Source organism: Paramormyrops kingsleyae, chromosome 4 (assembly GCF_048594095.1).
Source record: "Paramormyrops kingsleyae isolate MSU_618 chromosome 4, PKINGS_0.4, whole genome shotgun sequence".
Lineage (NCBI taxonomy): Eukaryota > Metazoa > Chordata > Actinopteri > Osteoglossiformes > Mormyridae > Paramormyrops > Paramormyrops kingsleyae.
Window position 1 is genome coordinate 42,088,492 of NC_132800.1, and position 18,370 is coordinate 42,106,861.

The following is an 18,370-nucleotide window of genomic DNA, read 5'->3' on the forward strand; positions in this document are numbered from 1 at the left end:
GATTCTGCTATGGAAAGCAAAGGACAGCTGGTCATTGATCATAGGTTCATAGCAGACCTTGAAGGAGAAGTGATGATCCAAGCTGTACGGTGATGTCATGGAGAATGCTAAAGTTAGCCATCTCTGCATTGTGACTTTCTCCATCACAGTTTCACTGTATTACAGGGTTGGCACAAGAAATTAAATGGGATATTTTTTGGAGATTTTGTGAGTGCCCCAGATGTGTGCAGTGGTGGCTTGATGGTTAAGAAAGCGCACTTGTAATTGAATTAGCTGTGCCCTGCTATGTCACGAAAGTCACATATGGGTTAAATGCAGAGGACACATTTCGTTGTTGCGTGCGGTGTGTTGACAATGACCACTGATCACTTAATTCTAATGACACATGAAGGCCAGCAGATGGAAACTTGCTGAGGGGACCGAAAAAATTTTATGAGGTTTTTCCAGATCACGCGGAGGGCTGTGCCCCTAAACCCCACAATGTGGAAAGATTGACTGTACTTCAGACAGATTTGATGAAATCTGTGTCATTTTGGCAATATGACATCATATGATACCTAATCACCATGTTTCAGCACACCATCTGTGCAGGGTCATTGAGGCAAACTTATTTGTTTGTTCTGAAAACATTCTGCAGAGAGTGTGGTATAATCAGGAGGGAAATCAGGTACAGCTGGACGGCATTGGCGTAGTGGCATGGGTGCTACTTTGAGCTGTTATTTTGTATGCCATTCTTGGCAATGGAATGTCCAGTCTGAAACTGGAGGTTGAACATGGCTTGTTTTGCTCATTTGTATATGGTAAACATGCCCCAGAGTTTGAGCAGCCAGAGCCAGGGACCTGCAGTTGCTCCTTTCCATTGTCCCTGGCAGTACTTCATCTAGAGTTTACCCTTTCATTTGAGCTTATACTACCCTATGAAGCTCATCTTTCAGAAGGTGGGGTATGTGCTCAAACAATTGATTGTTTGGCCAGCTGAGATACTGGTAAAGTACTTAAAGACTTGAATTACCCTTCCATATTCTATATGCTATATGAAATCATTATTAACAGTGCTACATCATCACTTCTGACTCATGCTAAGTAACATGATATGTCAGTCCTCAGAAATAACGTGCATAAGCTCCAGACACTTGCACATGTTACTTCCTCCATAATAAACCATCACCATTCATCCTGAATGGAGTGAGAGTGTCAGGGTCAGCGCCTATCCGTCCCTCCCCTTCATGTCACATTCCGCACTTGGCCATCCTGTTCCCTGCTCTGTCTTGTAGCCCCTTAGTCCCTATTGTGTTTCACTGTTCCCAGAGCCATCATGTGGCTTAATGAGCTAAGTGGATGACCCTTTTTGTTGTGGGTTCAAGGCTGGCATGACTGGTGTGTCCCCATCTCCCCCTACAGGAGACAGAGAACTGGCCTGGCCCTATACTGGATCTCCACCTGCATCATTGGGGGCACTGGAGACGCGGCGGTGGGCTCCCTCGGGCAGGACACTGGAGACATGGTGGCTTCCCCTGGGCAAGACACTGGAGATGCAGCAACTTCCCCTGAGCAGAGACACGAAGGCTCGAGCATAATGGAGGCCTTCCCTGGGCAGGGGTCTGGAGGCAAGGAAAAGCTCTCCAACTCCTGGAGGTCTGACTTGGGGGAGAACAGGGACAGCCTATCACCAACCTCTTTGAAGCGGATTAAAATATACAGTGACTGCAGAGTGGCCGGGTTTCTAAAGATTGTCAGGAAGAGTCCCCGGAGGATGGATAACTCATTGTCCCGAACACCTGGACAAGTAAGTCAGCTGAGTCAGGTTCCTCTGCTGGATCAGGAACTGGGGCTTCTCTGCCAGGTCAGAAAACAAAAGAAGGAGTGAGGGTTATAGAGCCTATCCAGACAATGGTCCTGGAGCTTTGGGATTATCGCTTTGGTTGGTACATTCTTTTATGGCAGGGCATGAGGGAAGTGGGGAAAAGATGATTATCCACGGAATGATTCTAAGACAGAAAGGGATTTATTGAAGAAGCATTACAAAATAACAATAGTACAAAATAACTTGACCATGACGGGTCAAACGCAACACTCATAAAACTGAACGTGACGCTAGCAGCAAACACAGGCAGACTGCAAAAACTAACAGGGAATGACTATCATGAATCAAACACATGGCAACATGGGGAAACAGCCACAATGAACCAACAAGGAACAGAACAAAAGTAGGCATTTGAATACACCACTAACAGGACATAATGCTGGAGAGATGAAAACCATAACTTAATTAGTCAATCAGCTAAGAACAGAACTACAAGAAATAGGTGGAAATATTACAATTAACAAGCACAGGAAACTAGAGAACATTAAACTCAGAGGCTCACAACATAAATACAAGAACAGAATTAAACCAGGGAACAAGCACAAGGAACTGTAACTTGAAAATACACATAAACCAATAGACTGTAAAATAAATGTTAAACCAACAGAACCAACTAGTGGGAACAGTTGCCAACTACTTAGCCCATTAAGCTACATTGCAGTCCAGGGAACAGGCAAACACACTAAGAACATAAGAACATAAGAACATAAGAACTATACAAACGAGAGGAGGCCATTCGGCCCATCGAGCTCGCTTGGGGAGAACTTAACTAATATCTTAGACTTAACATCCATGGGACTAAAGGGCTACAAGACAGAGGCGGGAACAGGAAAACCGAGTGGGGAAGTGACATGAAGGGCAGGGAAGGACGGGTGCTGACCCTGACAGTATTTATTTAAGAGGCATAGCATCCCAATTTGACCACAAGGTGGAGGCGCAAGCCACTACAGGGTACGATTATGGCTCCATGCCATCACTATTTCCATCAAGTGCTATCAGTACATATTAACTAGGCATTTGGAGTAGATAAGGTTGTTAAATCTGCAACTTCCAGTTAGGGCTAAGATTTCACTGCAACTCAATATATTTTCATGCTACTACAAAAATTATTTTGCTGTTGTGGTTAAATGCTGTGCAATAATTGTATCCCTAGATGTAGAAAAGGTATTCAGTAGAGTAAATTGAGCATTCCTACATGAAACACTTCTTATATTTAGTTTCAAGGAGTAATATTCTGCAGTTTACCAATGGCCACAGTGGTTACTAATGGGCTAACATCACAGAGGTTCACACTTCACAGCGGAACCAGGCAAGGATGTCCACTCTCCCTGTCACTTTTTCCCTGTTCATTGAACCTCTTGCCACTGCAAAAACAAAAACAATGCTATCAGAGGAATCCAAATCCTCCACACTAACCACAAGATCAACCTCTATGCAGATGATGTACTCCTGTATCTGTAAGAACCATCAAATCTCTTTAAGTCATCAAGCTTGTTAATTTATTCTCAGAAATTTCTAACTATGCCATAAATTGACCAAATCTACAATACTACCCATACATGATGAGTACTGGAATTCTGTAGCTCAAAACCCACCCATTCCCACTAGCAACATCAAGTACTTAGGCATAAACATCTCTACCAGCCTCACAGAGTCATTCCACCTAAACTTCACCCCTTTATTTATAAAAATTGAAGATGATTTAAACCGCTGGATAAATTTACCTCTCATTAATCGTTATAATAGCAACTGTAAAAATTATTATATTACCAAAACTCTGGGTGGACTAGAAGCCCCAAATTTTCTAAATTATTACCTAGTAAATCAACTACAGTACATCAACAACTGGATTCACCCAAACCTACAGAAGAATCAATGATTAGAAATATAACAACTAGAATGTAAACAAATATCAATCTCTGATTTACCATTTCTAAACACCCCCTTAAAACATCATAATTGCTATAACAATAAAGTAATTTTAACAACTTTAACAGCCTGGTGGAAAATCAACAAAATCTTCAAATTACATACATTCCAATTTGGTATAACCTGGACTTTCCACTCAATAAAACTCCTAAACTTTTTTTAGTACCTCCACCACCACCTTTTCGAGAATAACACATTTATTACTTTCCAACAATTAATCCAAAAGTATGACATCAGGAAAGAACAATACCTTCAGTACCTCCAATTCAAGTCTGTTCTTAAGCCTAAAATCAATATATTAAAGAACACCAATCCCACTTGTAGAAGAAATCAAAAAATTACTGACACAAAGAAAGCTACACAAAATTATAAAAATTACATCCACTGTAAATACAACAATTTCCATTCCAAACAAAGCCTGGGAAAAATACTTATCATCTACAATAAAAATTGAATTCTGGTCCCAAATATGCAAGAATACCACCATTATGACTAAAAACACTAACCTGCAACTAATTCAATATAAGGTAATTCACAGAGCACACATCACCCAGCACAAGATGTATAAAATGGGCTTTCTAGAAACGGACACATGTTCACATTGTGCATTACGCACCCCAGATACCTGCTTGCATTCTCTCTGGCTCTGCCCACCAATTCAAAGTTTCTGGAAATCACTAATAGAATCTCCTCTATAATGAGCTACAGCATTCCACTATCTCCTTCCATACAGTATGTCTACTTGGAGATCTCTTAGACATAACCCCACCAATCAAAGATGCAGAACCCATATGGGTTCCCTTAAGAACCATGTTAAACTGAAAAATCAGACACACATTACCTATCACACAATGGTCAAACCTACTCAAAGAATATAAGAATGTATTATCCTACAGCACCAAACCCCATACAAAGTTTGGGGCTCATTTTCTATTGCACTGGACTTGCCTGTAAACTAAACTTACTGAATGACACACATAAATAACCTCACACACACACAGACACACACACTGACAATACAACTGCTCAATGCAATCATGCCCTGCATAACTCAAAGAAAATCCCTAACTATCCCAGTGAGAGTATTGCTCTGTTTTGTCTTGTCTTGTCTGTCTACATCAACTTGCACGGTTTTGTAATGTCATACAGTATCTTGTTTGTCTTACCTGACGTGTCTTATTTGTCTATTTGTGTTACCGTTAGGTCATAATGGGGGGGGGGGTGTGAGGTGGGCTGATTTGGAGTGGCTTCACTTAATGTATTGATTAAAAATAAAGTTGTCCTCCGAAGAGGGAATATATATAAACAAATTAATAACTGCATGCATGGATCTCCCCCACAGTAGCATCTATGCATCAATTGAGTGACTGAACAACAACCTCCAGATAGGCTAAAAACTCTTTGCTTCAGCCCCAATGTGAACTGCAATACAGAGCTCATTATATTATGCACCTGTACTGTGTTTGTGTTTATTGCTATTCTTGTTATACACATTCTCTGCATAATCATTCAGGAATCCCACTTTTTAATGTTATATGTTACTCTTTAATTAAGTTATTGTCGTGTTTGTGTGGTTCTCACTGCAAACGCCTAGTTAAAGAAAACTACAGAGTAAATGTTGTATTTCCAATGGAGGCTCAGCTGCTTCAGTTCCAACACAATGCTGCAGATTTTCTACTATTCTGTGGTTATTGGTGCCTTCCTCCATGCTACTCTACTAAAACTACAGAGTAAATGTTGTATTTCCAATGGAGGCTCAGCTGCTTCAGTTCCAACACAATGCTGCAGTTTTCTACTATTCTGTGGTTATTGGTGCCTTCCTCCATGCTATCATGTACTGCAGCAGCAGTGTGAAGGTAGGAGATGCCAACAGACTCAACAAGCTGATCATGAAAACTGGGTTAGTGCTAGGGGATGAGCTGGACCCTATTGTCACTGTAGCAGAGAGAAGGATACTGGTCAGACTTTGGTCAATCATAGACAACTCAACTCACCCGCTTCATAGTGTTTTGGTTGGACAGAAGAGCACTTTCAGCCATAGACTGATCAACATATAATGCACCACAAAACACCTGTTAAACATCTGTTATGTTAAACAAGTGACATCAGTTGCTGCTCTTGAGACATAATATTAAAGACAGGTATTAAGTCCTGGATCAGATACTGTACCTCTGGGATAGTTGATTTTATTTAATTTTATTCCTGTTGTTCTTTAAATCAGATCTTTTATACTTGCATGTATTTTATGCACTTTGGCGTATGCTTGTCGTCTGAAATGTGCTCCATAAAAAAATTCTACTTTACCTGAGGATATCATTCCATCCCATGGCCATGGGATTGTACAGGTAGGACAATCAGGACATGTACAATAACATGTATAATAATTTACCAATATTTATCTATTGTCTTTTAACTGCAATATTTACCATACTTGCTGCAATAATCACCCATGTATTTATTTATCATGTCCATCCATTTTCTGTAACCGCTTATCCTATTCAGGGTCATGGGAGGGTCTGGAGCTTATAGGTGCAAGGCAAGGAGCAACCCAGGATGGGGTGCCAACCCAATGCGGGGCATACTCACACACCATACATGCAGGCATTTGTCTAACTCCACAAACATGGAACCTTGGTATCAGTGCTCACCACTGTGCCGACTCCCTTTTAGCATATCATGTTTATTTATTCCAATACAAAGATTGTTGTATGTGGTTCTGTGTACTATTTATTTTTTCTTGTTGTGTGGTTGTATAATGTGCAATCTAATAAATAATTTCTTTCTGTATAATAAAGTCTTCTGATTCTATATCACTAGTTCCCATGGAATTTCTATATTGTCTTATTTCTTATACATTATAAGGACCCTGAGAAGGATGACAGTACGCTGCAGGCTTGACTCTAATCCTAACACATACATGATATGAGGAACATTCAGACACACTGATTACTCTGTATGCAAACACACCCCTGGTGGAAACTGTGCTATCTGGTAAGCAGGAGAGGGCAGCAAAATTGCAGATGGCTGCATTTCCAGAGTGCTATATAACCATAACCATCCAAACCAATGGCACTCTCAATTTACAAAAGCAGCAGACTGCCTGGTCAATTAGAACAACAACTTATCCTGCTGGTAATTGTTCCGTTAGGAGTCAGATTTAAAGCAGTTCAGCTCTGTGGACTAACCCAGAGACCAGATCCATACCCAAGGCTGACTGCGTGTGTTTTTCTCAAATGCACAAATGTCTGAGAAAAGAAGTCTGTCATCACTTTTTTGAAGATATGCCATTAATACGGTAGCTATCTCTATGAATAACTAATAGTAAGATGAGGAAAAAATAAGTGTAAATCAACTATTGCACAATCAAAAGTCACATTGTAGGTGTTTCCTGTACTCTCACCTGTCTGTCTGAAGCTGAATAATATTAGACAGCAGGCAGATGATGAGTCTCCAAGAACAGTTGCTCCAGAATTTGTTGATTTTCAATAACTTTATTATTACTGATGGCCCTGAAGACTTCATAGGTTCATTTTATCAAAACTACAATTACATGGTTAAACTACACATTATTTCAAAAACGAATTCTTTTGGTTCACATGCTATCTTTAGTTATTTGCAAAAGCAAATACACCTATCTAAATTAAGTGAACATATTCTAAAAGGCACTATTTGGTATTGGGCTGAGCTTAGCCTGAGCGCTGTTGGACGGGAACGAACTGAGCCGGGGTGTCGGGGGTGTTCCGCTCCGGCGTGACGCAAATCCAGCCGCTGGAGGGAAATGAATAAATTCGGACCTGAGATTATAGTGGAAGAAGAAAGTGGGCGTTAAGGAGGAGTGTAGTTCTTCGTACCATTGAACTTGTCTCATTGGAAACAACTTTTTATGTATATTACACAATATATACATTTTGCGTCTATCGAAAGCGATGATGGCGTGGTTTCAATAATTACCAGATCCTGGAGTGTCAGAACATAGAAGTAGCCTACAGAAACTGAGTCTTAATCACCCTGTATTTGTGACCGAAGGAACTTTCATTTATTTAAACATGTTCTACTTAGCCATATTTTTTCTCTGTGGATTTCCTGACGGGGCGTTAATGAAAGGTGAGTCGGTTATTCGTCCCGTTGACTTGCTTTAAGTATTAAAAATATTCCGTGTAATGTTGATATTTCAATTTACTTTAAAGTGTATTATTATTTGCAAGCAAGTTGCAAATTACAAAACATAGTACATGTATGTACATTGTAAACTCTTGAGGAAGATGGTGCAGTCGACATATCACGGCACCTTCGGATTAATTCCCATTCACATTGTTAAGGGAGACGGGTTCAGGATCCTGACATGACCGCCTCCCTCTTTGGCTCCGGCTGAATCAGTGAGGGCGGTATTTCCTCGGGCTGATTAACCTGCTGAATGGAAGTGCTGATATAAATGACTGGGGTCATGACCACTTTGTAGTGACAGGAACAGACGTTAATCAGCGCATATCGGTAAAACAGACCTGCCCAAGGAACTGTGGGGGTGTTACCTCGTCAGCTCCCATGGGCAGGTATTATATGGGATGATGATGATGATGATGATGATGATGATGATGGCGATTATTATTATTATTATTATTAGCCTATTATTATTATTTTATTGCGACCATGGCCGTGAATAGCCGTTGGAAAATGACGATGACACGGCGGCTCAGTGGATACTGGATAGCACTGTTGCCTCACACGTCCAGGGTTCGGGGACTTGCATCCGACCGGCTGTGTGTGGAGTTCGCAGGTTTACCGCACGTCGTGCGCGTTTCCTTCTACAGTCCAATTGCCAATTTACCTCAGTGGGTGGATGTACGTATTCTAGATCGTACCGATTCCTTATGCCCTACACTGCCTGGGATCGGCTCCAAAACTCCTACAACCCTGTATAGCATAAGTGGTTGTAAGACGGATAGAATAAAAATAAACTGAAAATACCATGCTATACAATTAAAGTAAATGCCACGCATAGCAACCTGAGAATGATCATTTTGTTATCTGAATAGAATAAAAATTGTGCACTCAGGGGTGGAATTTGGGTAGTTGAAGTAGCCAAATATTTATTGTTCTCCCTCTTCATGAAAATTACATGCCCCTAGGGAGTGGGCGAGCTTAATTTCCAGCACTGTATGCATTGCTGCTGATGTTTCAAGCTATCAGATATTTTCTAACTAATATTAACAAACTTAATGAATATTACTTTTTATCCATCCACTTACCTGGGTCAGGGTCACTATCCCAGGTATCACTACAATATATTATAGACACTTACATATAACACATTATATACAAATCTATTGCAGTATTGTATATATCTAGCACTGCAAAGTCAGGTGTGAAATAGTGAAAAGTACAGAATTATACTGCAATATAAGCAATAAGTTATAAGCCTGGACCTCTGAAAGACACCCAAATGCAAAGGGAATTAACCTCACAAGCCACAAGGCCCTTATGAGAATGACCCAAAATTACACCCTCACTGAGCAGTGAAGACGAGCCGTGCATTGCCAGGGACCAGCCTGCCAAAGAATCGCAGTGACATGCCCGACCTTCACCTGACTATCCCCCTCTCCTTGGGGTTAAAGAATTGTTTTTCCAGTTTTCTCTTGAAAAGTACACTGTATTTGGGAGATACTGTGGGAGTTGTCGTGCTACACAAACCTTCCAGCTGTGTTCACTGTGCCTCCTAATCTCTGGGCTTTAATCTGTGTCAGCCTTTGTCAATTTTTTGTTCACTGGGACTGGGACATTAGTAAGTATTTATTAATATAACATGGCAGCAAAATGCAAATTCTTCCTAGTTAGGCACTGCAAAGCAATAAAAACCAAAAAAATAATTTCTTTCAATTAATACATGAATGAAATGGTTGTAGTGCTGTGTGCTCTCTACACCGGACATGGTGACCTAGATGGCAACCTGGAGCATAACCGGTCTGTGCTGGTGCAGCAGCCTCTGCTGATGTCACACAGATATTGCAGACAGATTACACATCAGATACATAGCTGTGCTTGACATATTTGCAGATTATTCTCTGTCATAATGCTCTTTGTGTTTTGCTTAATAATTAAAAAATTTTAAATGAATCATTTTATTTATTCAGTTGTTTTATAAAGAAGTAATATGGAAACTTATGCAAGGGACTCGATACTTTTTTAAGCTATAAACAAAGTCCACTTATTAAGAGATATGATTCGCATAAAAATGCAGTAATAAACATTTAGTATCATGATATGTATGCTAATACTCGTATTGGAGTCCCTTCTGCATCTTCTCTGACCAAGTGTAGATTAATCATTTCTGGAACTTCAAATAAGTCTGACTATCTGGATACTATCAGTGTACTGCCAGTGTGCTATGAGTGTCCTGTCTGGCTTCTATCTGTGTGCTGTTTGGATGCTATCAGGATGCAATCAGTGTGCTATGGTGTGCTATCAGTGTGCTGTTTGACAGTGATGCGGATATTAAGGGAGCAGCTAGCACAGAAGGCAGTGCTAACAGGGACAGTGACATTACAGGGTGAGGGAGCAGTTACTACAGAGGGCAGTGTTAACAGAGACAGTAACATTAGCAGAACAGCTAGCACAGAGGCCAGCGCTAACAGGGATAGTGACATTAGCAGGACAGCTAGCACAGAGAACAGTGCAAACAGGGACAGTGACATTAGCAGGACAGCTAGCACAGAGGGCAGTGCAAACAGGGACAGTGACATTAGCAGGACAGCTAGCACAGAGGGCAGTGCAAACAGGGACAGTGACATTAGCAGGACAGCTAGCACAGAGAACAGTGCAAACAGGGACAGTGACATTAGCAGGACAGCTAGCACAGAGGGCAGTGCAAACAGGGACAGTGACATTAGCAGGACAGCTAGCACAGAGGCCAGCGCTAACAGGGATAGTGACATTAGCAGGACAGCTAGCACAGAGAACAGTGCAAACAGGGACAGTGACATTAGCAGGACAGCTAGCACAGAGGGCAGTGCAAACAGGGACAGTGACATTAGCAGGACAGCTAGCACAGAGGGCAGTGCAAACAGGGACAGTGACATTAGCAGGGCAGCTAGCACAGAGGGCAGTGCAAACAGGGACAGTGACATCAGGGTTGCCAACTCTCACGCATCTGTCATGATTCGCTTTCTGACTTTCACACTCAAACAAGAGATGTTATGGGAAATTTATATTATTCCATTATAAACCTAAACTTAGCTACATAAAAAGCATTGGGGTAGTTTGGAAACCCTACTTACAAGGTAATAAAGCTGTTAAATACATGTAAATGAGTTTACTGACTTGTTTCAAATTGAAAATCTCACACCAGACCAAAGTTGGTAACAATGGTGACATTAGCAGGATGCGGGAGCAGCTAACACAGAGGAAAGTGATCTGAGTAGATGTTTGCTCAAACCTCATCTCTTTTCTCTCAAGGTCAGAAATCCAAGGGCAAGTATAGCACCCCACTTCTGGACATTCAGAGTCGGCAGCTGGTAATGGAGGCCAACCAGACTCTGACACTACAGTGCAAGTAAGTAAGAAGCAGCAAAGAGTGCTATGATGGCTGACAGCTGTGGGCATTTCTAACCAGCAGCTGTGTCTGCAGGGGGCGTTGGGAGCTGGTGTGGAGCTTCCCGCGCTCTGTGATGTGGGATCAGCAGAGTGTGAGCATGAAGGAACGCCGCTGTGGGAAGCAGCAGCGACTGTACTGCAGCAGCCTGACCGTGAGCCCCGCACTAGCCGAGCACACAGGCTCCTACCGCTGCAGATATCAGCACAAGCAGAGCAAGCAGGCCATGCTCTACGTCTACATCGCAGGTGAGGGGTTGCACCTGCACAGGCACTCACAATTGCAGGCTGAAACCAGGAAGCAGGTACCCTGGGGGCTGCATCTGCACAGATGCCCTATGATCTCATAGTCAGACCAAGAAACAGGTATAGAGCTACACAGTTAGATAAGGGCCAATGTGTCTCAGCAAGTTAGGGATCTGTGTGTGAAGAGTCTGGATCCTCTGGCCAGCAGTCATTAAAATCATAGCATCTACGAGATAAAGGTAATCAGAGTACACAGCCTTGTGAACAGATATAAGTACTCAGATGGAGAGCCTCATGGGTAGATGAGTACTTTAGATGAGTACTTCATCAGTGTTTTATGTATAGCTCATCCTTGTGAAATTGCCTGTATATATAATATTTCCCTGAGAGGAGAACACAGGGGTTACCTATTTTGTTTGTTTGATATTTCATCATCACGAATCTCATTAGAACAAAGGAATGTGTTATATGTAACGTGCAAAGTTCCTCTTTAACCTGAATGTTACGGTCGGAGCTCTATCCGTATCTATAGCTACCATCAGCCAGTCCATCCATCGCTATATTTAGTGGCCCTGTAGCTGCATGCTTGCAACTGAAATAGCCACACACTGAAAGCCCCAGTCTGAGCCAGGCCATTTCCAAGGCGACGGCCTTATCTGGCACCTCAGGCTTGTGTGCTGCATCCTGTCTTTGGGCGGCGGATGGGGCTGGTACTGAGCCTGGGCTATGGACAGGGCTGGCGCCCCACCACCCTCTCTACCGCCAGGTAGCCAGGGGGTGATGGTGGACTCCCAGGTCACAGTATGAGGGCTTGGGCTGCAGGGCCAGGCCGGACAGGGCCCCCGGGAGCAATGCGACCCCCCCCCCCCACAGCCAGGATTACTGGCCCTCTTTGTGCAATCAAAGCAGAACAAGGAAGCAGCACTAAGCACTGAGCAGTCCTCAGGGTACCTTTGTTAAGTGTTCAGAGACACTTTTTCTTTTAAAGACGCCAGTATAGTGAACAATAGGGGGGACAACACCCAGCATGGTACGCAGCCCGGCAATATTAGACGAGCTATAAAAACAGCAGCGAGGCCCAGTGCAAGACAATAGGGCAGGAGAGTGGTGCTCTGAGGCGGCCAGCCTCTGCGTTTCTGCAGGCAGCCATGGGCCCTTCGTGGAGCAGCAGAGCGACATCCCAGATGTTGTGTACCTGAAGGACGAGCAAGCACTGGTTATCCCCTGCCGGGTCACCGCCCCCAATACCAAGGTGGCCCTGGTCAAGGTGAGAGCGTGACTGCGTGACACGAAATATCATCAGGTTGGGCCTGTGGGAAGGCATGTGTATAGACACCTAACGGCATGCATGTTACATACATACACATAACCCTATATACAATATATTAAACATAGAGTACATTAAACAAATAACCCCTGTATATATACTGTATAGACACCTTGTTAATAGTATTAGCAATAGCTGTGCATCCCTCAGACTAAAGTCTGCACCCCCACATCGCTCGGGTTAATGTTAATGATAGCTGTGAATGATACCGCCACATCCATCAGGTTAATGTTAATGATAGCTGTGTACCCCCACCTCGCTTAGGTTAGTTTTAATGATAGCCCACACATCGCTCAGATTACTGCTAGCGACAGCTGTGCACCTCCACATTGTTCAAGTTAGAATTAGATATAGTTATGCACCCCCACATTACTTATTTTAGCATTAGCAATAGCTGTATGCCCCCACATTACTCAGGTTAGCTTTAGCTATAGCCGTGCACCCCCATATTGCTCAGGCTAGCATTCACAATAGTTGTGCAGCCCCACATCACTCAGGCTAGGGTTAGCAATAGCTGTGCACCCCCATATCGTTCAGGTTACCATTTGTGTTTGCTGTGTGCCCCCACATTCCCCAATAGCAATGCTCCCTCCCCACATCGCTCCAGGTTAGCATTAGTGATAGCCGTGTACCCCCACTCAGGTTAGAGTTAGTGATGTGTCCCCACATCACTCACATTTGCATTAGCGATAATTGTGCAATCCATATCGTTCAGGTTAATGATAGCAGTGTGCTTCCACATAATTCACATTAGCAGTAGCAATAGTTATGTGCTCCCAAGTCAATCAAGCTAGCATTAGCAATAGCTGTGCGCCTTCACATCTCTCAGGTTAGCATTCGCGATAGCTGTACACCCTCACTTGACACAGGTTTTCACAGCAGGAAGGATGTAGCAGGAACACATGCTGTGAATCTCACCCAAAAGAGCTGTTTGGTTTCACTGTTCACATCCAAATGTCTGTGGCTCTGGAGCCTCTGAGGTGATTACTCTAAAAATACACAAGCACCTCCGCCCCATTGCCACTGCTGCGTGTTCAAGTGTTTTTTTCCTGGAAGGATTTTGCACTTGGTTCGCCTCTCTGGTCTAGCTATTCTCACTAGGGAACAATACCCAGCAGGCCGAGCTCTCGCCTGAGCCGTCAGAGCGGCTTTCGAGCTCCCTGACCTGCAGGAAAGCCGAGGGTCTATTTCCTGTAGTAACAGGATGTGAAGAGATGGACTGTAGTCACGTTTCCCTCTTCCTGAGGCTCCCACCCAGGGTGGGGGTACAGGAGAGGGTCTTCAGTCTCCAAAGGAGTAATCACCAGTTCTTACTGGGGGGGGGGGGGGGCGGTCTGGGCTTTGGGGTCACATCTGACATGTTCATGGGGCACAGCTACTGGAGTGAACACAGACAGGATTGTGCTGTAGGCGTCACTGCTCATCAGCAACATCCTTCTCATGGGACGTGTCTCTTTACACTTGAATAACCTGTATGGAACCGTTTGTCCTCTATAGTTTCCGGGACAAGTGTTGCTTCCGGACCAGAAGAACATCATCTGGAACAGCCGACGAGGCTTCATCATTCCGAAACCCACGTATCACTTCATCGGGCTGTTCTCCTGTGAGGCCACCATCAACGGGAATCTCTACAGCTCCAAGTACCTCACTTATAGGCCAGGTGACTCACTCAGCCTGTTATTCTGAGTGTATCAAACGCAAGCAGCTTTTGGCAGATATCAGTTAGACCCTGTTTACACACAGAGAGCCCAACAGCCGCAGTACCTGTGCAGACAGAATAGAATAGAATATCTTTATTGTCATCATACAATTTACAGTGTAAAATTTGGAAAAAAGAAAAAGAAAAAAATAAAATAAAAATATATTGTATATTCAAAAATATATAAATATTAGGGCTGTCAAAATTAACGGGTTAACGCGGATTAATCCATCATCATGATTAATCTGATTTAAATTTTTAATGCAATTAACCCATCTACAGCGCAGAATGACTCAAAATCCCTGAAATGTCTCTGTCAACCCATTTCGGGCAGTTTTGGTGCGTTCCATTTGCCCTCGGAACTCGGATTCCGAGTTTTGAAGCCGGAAGTGACGACATGCGCGCTCCCGTTTCTTGGAGATCCAAGAAATATCTTGGAGCAGCACAGAGGATCCCGAGTTCAGAATCCAAGATGGCTGCGTAGTTTTATACTGTTTAAGCACTTCTTCTCATTTGTGGCTCATTAAATCGGTCGCACACACTATATTGTCCAACTTATCTGTGGACGTTTTGCTACGGAGTTTTATACGTAAAGCACCGCGCGTAATGTGTTATCAACTTATATTGCTAACAATGGCAATTAACTGGGCTAGAATTGGATTTCATGATTAATCGGATTATTTGTCGGATTATTTGTCAGATTTACGGTAGTTCGGGCTAATTGTAAGTGAACGAAGATAAAGACCATTTAAACTGAGGTACCTTAAATCCAACAAGTTGTCCGGTTAACCAGAAAATCTTGCTTTTTGATATGGGTCCATGGTATATTGCACTTCTGTGGTAGATGGAATCCATCTGACTCGTGTTCAAGATGTTCAAAAAACTTGTTAAGTGCATGGATATTCCCTTTTTTGTTGAGTCTGTTTGCTCATGCAAAATGAAATGTGATTAATATATATTAAAAATGAATTATATTTAATTGTGATTAATCGAAATTAATCCACAGCAACCCTGTGATTAATCTGATTAAAAATTTTAATCGTTTGACAGCACTAATAAATATACTTTGCACTTTGTAGATTTTTACAAGGATAAAAAAGACTGGATGAGGAGTAAAATGCAAGCATGAGTATAAGATAATAGTGTAGCAAATCAGAAGTAACAACAGATAAGAGAATGTGACAGTAGTACAAAAAGACAGTGGCATAAAAGGAAATGGCCATATATGGACAGTGCAGCACGCAGGACTGATTACTGCTGGTTCAGCAAGGCAACAGCTCTCAAGTTGAAACTGTTCCTCATCCTCGACGTACGAGCCTAGATATGACTCATGACTCGTGCCCCAAATCTACCTATGGGTACAAATAAAGTAAAGTAACCTAAGTACGTAAGTAAGTAGTAAGTAGGTTCTGATTTGTTCTAAGGGGGGGGAGGGGGGGGTCATCATGGATCTGATGGGCTGTACATGCCTGTCCACAGTGAATAAGATCCTGGACGTCTACCTGAACATCACGGAGTCCCTGGCCGCTCTCAGAGGCCACAGTTTTGCTTTGAACTGCACGGTCACAGCTGCGTGGAACTCCAGGGTCTCCATCAGCTGGAAATACCCTGGGCAGGTGAGCATATCGCAGTGGGGGAATATGAATTTCTCTGCCTGTCCTTTGGTCCTGCTTCATTGTTTACACTCAAGTTTAATGTGGTTAATGTGAATAACCAGATAACCAGGCCTGTTCCGCAATCTGCTTCCAGAAAACCAACCAGTCGGCCTTCATCATGCGCCGCATCCTCCCAAGCAGCTCCAGCCGCGTCTTCTACAGCGTGCTGTCCATCCCGCAGCTGCGCCGCTCGGACAGCGGTCTCTATGTGTGCCGTGTGCGGAGTGGACCGTCCCAGCGGGAGACCAACACCTCGTTGGTCGTCTATGGTTAGGATTCTGCGAAACATCAACTGCTGTGGCCTCCCCTAGGCCATGTGTACCTGAGCAGGCACTGCATAGCCCAGCTGGCACCCTGACGCTCCTACCTGTGCCCCATAGACCGACCCTTCATCTCGCTGAAGCAGCGGAAGGGCGCCATGCTGGAGGCTGCAGCCGGACAGAAGGCTTTCCGACTCTCCGCCAAACTGCGTGCCTTCCCCAAGCCGCAAGTCATGTGGTATGAGCTCCAATCAGCACCCCACCCACGCCACCCATTCATCCATCCAAAGCCTGTGCTCACTTATTCAGTGTCACAGGGTCTGGAGCCTATCCCAGAAGCTATGGGCACAAGGCAGGGAACAACCCAGGATGGGGCACCAGTGCATCACAGGGCACTCACTCACACACACCACAAACAATTTGGTAACTGCAATTCACCTTAGCATGTTTTTGAACTGTGAGGGAAAACCCGAAAACAACACAGGGAGAACTTGCAAAATCCACACATATAGAGCCAGGGCAGAGACTCAAACCCTGGCCCCAGAGGTGACAGTGTTAACCACTGCGCTAATTGTAGAATCAACGCTTCTTGACCGTGTGATGTGACTATAAGGCATTAACATGGTAAACCCACATTTAGACGAGATTGCACCCACACTAAGGCATCACCAGTAGATATCCAAGTGCTGTGCAGTGTGTGACAGTGACGGTGTGCACCGTGCAGGATGAAGGATGGGGCGCCAGCCACAGAGCGATGCTCCCGCTACCACATGGATGGTCATTCCATAGTCATCCATGATGTCTCGCCGGAGGATGCTGGGGTCTACACCATGCTGGCAGCCATTCCCCAATACAGGCTGTACAGGAACCTCACGCTTGCACTCGCTGTCCGCAGTGAGTGTCCCCACCCTCTTGACCCGTCCGGCTGCTTAAAACCTCACCTGCCCCCAATCTAGCTGATCGCTATCCTTCTGTGCTCCTCCAGTGAGACCCCAGATCGAAGAGAAGGCAATGTCTCCACGAGATGTAGGCCTCGTCCAGTTGGGCGCCTCGAAAACGCTGCTCTGCACCTCACAGGGGTCTCCTGCCCCCAGCATCCATTGGCTGTGGCATCGCTGTCCGAAGAAAGGACAGTAAGTGTCCCCTTACTGAGAGAAGATTTCACACACACTCGCACGCATACACACAAGCGTGACGTACCTGCCCACTGAAGCTGTGTCGGTGTAGCACATGCCCTCTTACCATAACACTCTGGGAGATTCTCCACGTGCTGGTCCATCACACCTCTCTACTGCCTCCACCTCCTCTTCTGTCCTGAAAATTACAAAGAATTCAGTCCATATGAGACTATGTAAAAGCTGCTGTTGGACAAATGCTGTCAAACCTGCAGCCTTTGTTAGTCTGGTCATGCACAGCGAGCTCAATCCCTCAATGGGATTTAAACTCTGGAAAGTCAGAGAATCCCGTGCTGCTGCCCAAGCACACACAGCATCTCCATTGCCTACCCCTGACCCTAATTCAGCGAGTGCATCCACGCCTCTGTTTTGTCTACCTCAGCATGTGTTCAGGCAGTGTTTCCTCCCTGCATTCTGGAGATTTGTCTTTCGAAGCCTTTCATGTCACTCTTGTGTGTGTGTTTGTGTGTGAGATTGCATGTTTTGATTGTGTGTTTGTGGAGATCACTCTGTTTGTGGGTGTGTGTATGCCTGTGTGTGTAAAGGCATACAAAAAAAACTTCAATGGCTCACACATCCGCGTTCCCAGGCACAATTTGTTTGTTTCTAAATCAAAATCTATGATTTAATG

General features: G+C 43.9%; 1 protein-coding gene and 1 long non-coding RNA gene across 5 annotated transcripts in view; both read left to right on the forward strand.

Annotated features, from left to right (window-relative positions):
• LOC140588858 (uncharacterized) overlaps positions 1–6,601 on the forward strand; it is a 35,205-nt gene extending 28,604 nt beyond the window's left edge. Inside the window, exon 3 of the long non-coding RNA XR_011990073.1 lies at positions 1,402–6,601. This is a non-coding gene — a long non-coding RNA (uncharacterized lncRNA). The remainder of the gene's footprint in view (positions 1–1,401) is intronic.
• A 977-nt stretch (positions 6,602–7,578) lies between these two features.
• Positions 7,579–18,370, forward strand: part of flt1 (fms related receptor tyrosine kinase 1) — a 47,536-nt gene continuing 36,744 nt past the window's right edge. For 2 of the 4 annotated variants that reach the window (XM_023800084.2, XM_023800085.2), the window contains exons 1-10: positions 7,579–7,897; positions 11,243–11,339; positions 11,415–11,626; positions 12,766–12,890; positions 14,448–14,610; positions 16,129–16,265; positions 16,399–16,573; positions 16,685–16,802; positions 17,289–17,458; positions 17,550–17,697. In XM_023800084.2, coding sequence (XP_023655852.1) covers positions 7,840–7,897; positions 11,243–11,339; positions 11,415–11,626; positions 12,766–12,890; positions 14,448–14,610; positions 16,129–16,265; positions 16,399–16,573; positions 16,685–16,802; positions 17,289–17,458; positions 17,550–17,697 — 1,403 coding nt within the window. In that variant the 5' untranslated portion in view covers positions 7,579–7,839. The remainder of the gene's footprint in view (positions 7,898–11,242; positions 11,340–11,414; positions 11,627–12,765; positions 12,891–14,447; positions 14,611–16,128; positions 16,266–16,398; positions 16,574–16,684; positions 16,803–17,288; positions 17,459–17,549; positions 17,698–18,370) is intronic. The other 2 variants (XM_023800087.2, XM_023800088.2) reach the window with 2 other exon arrangements.